The 302-nt window shown below is 73.5% G+C and overlaps 1 protein-coding gene across 1 annotated transcript in view; it reads left to right on the top strand.

Annotated features, from left to right (window-relative positions):
* The window catches only part of KIAA1522 (KIAA1522 ortholog), a 26,337-nt gene that overhangs the window by 20,672 nt on the left and 5,363 nt on the right, over nucleotides 1-302 (top strand). Inside the window, exon 3 of the mRNA XM_009332211.1 lies at nucleotides 13-172. Within this exon, the coding sequence (XP_009330486.1) occupies nucleotides 13-172 (160 nt within the window). The remainder of the gene's footprint in view (nucleotides 1-12; nucleotides 173-302) is intronic.

Raw genomic sequence — 302 nt, 5'->3', positions numbered from 1 at the left:
TGGGCCCAACAGCCCCGGCCAAGGGGGAGGCGAAGAAGCGGCTGAGTGTGCAGTACACGGCGGGCGAGGAATGCCCCGACAACGTCTTCTTCCCCAGCACGCGGCCCCCGCACCTGGAGGAGCTGCACAACCAGGCCCAGCAGGGACTGAAGTCCCTGCAGCACCAGGGTAGGTGTCCCCAGCCCCGGGGTGGCCTGGGGACATGGCGGAGGGTGCAGCTGGCCGGCCCCAGCTCCTGGCTGGCTGGGCTGCGTGGGCGGCGCGGTGGGGCGGGCCGGAGGCCAGGACTGGGGCTGGCCGCG

This window comes from Pygoscelis adeliae, unplaced genomic scaffold (genome assembly GCF_000699105.1).
Source record: "Pygoscelis adeliae isolate BGI_AS28 unplaced genomic scaffold, ASM69910v1 Scaffold359, whole genome shotgun sequence".
Lineage (NCBI taxonomy): Eukaryota > Metazoa > Chordata > Aves > Sphenisciformes > Spheniscidae > Pygoscelis > Pygoscelis adeliae.
This window is presented reverse-complemented; position numbering and strand designations above follow the sequence as displayed.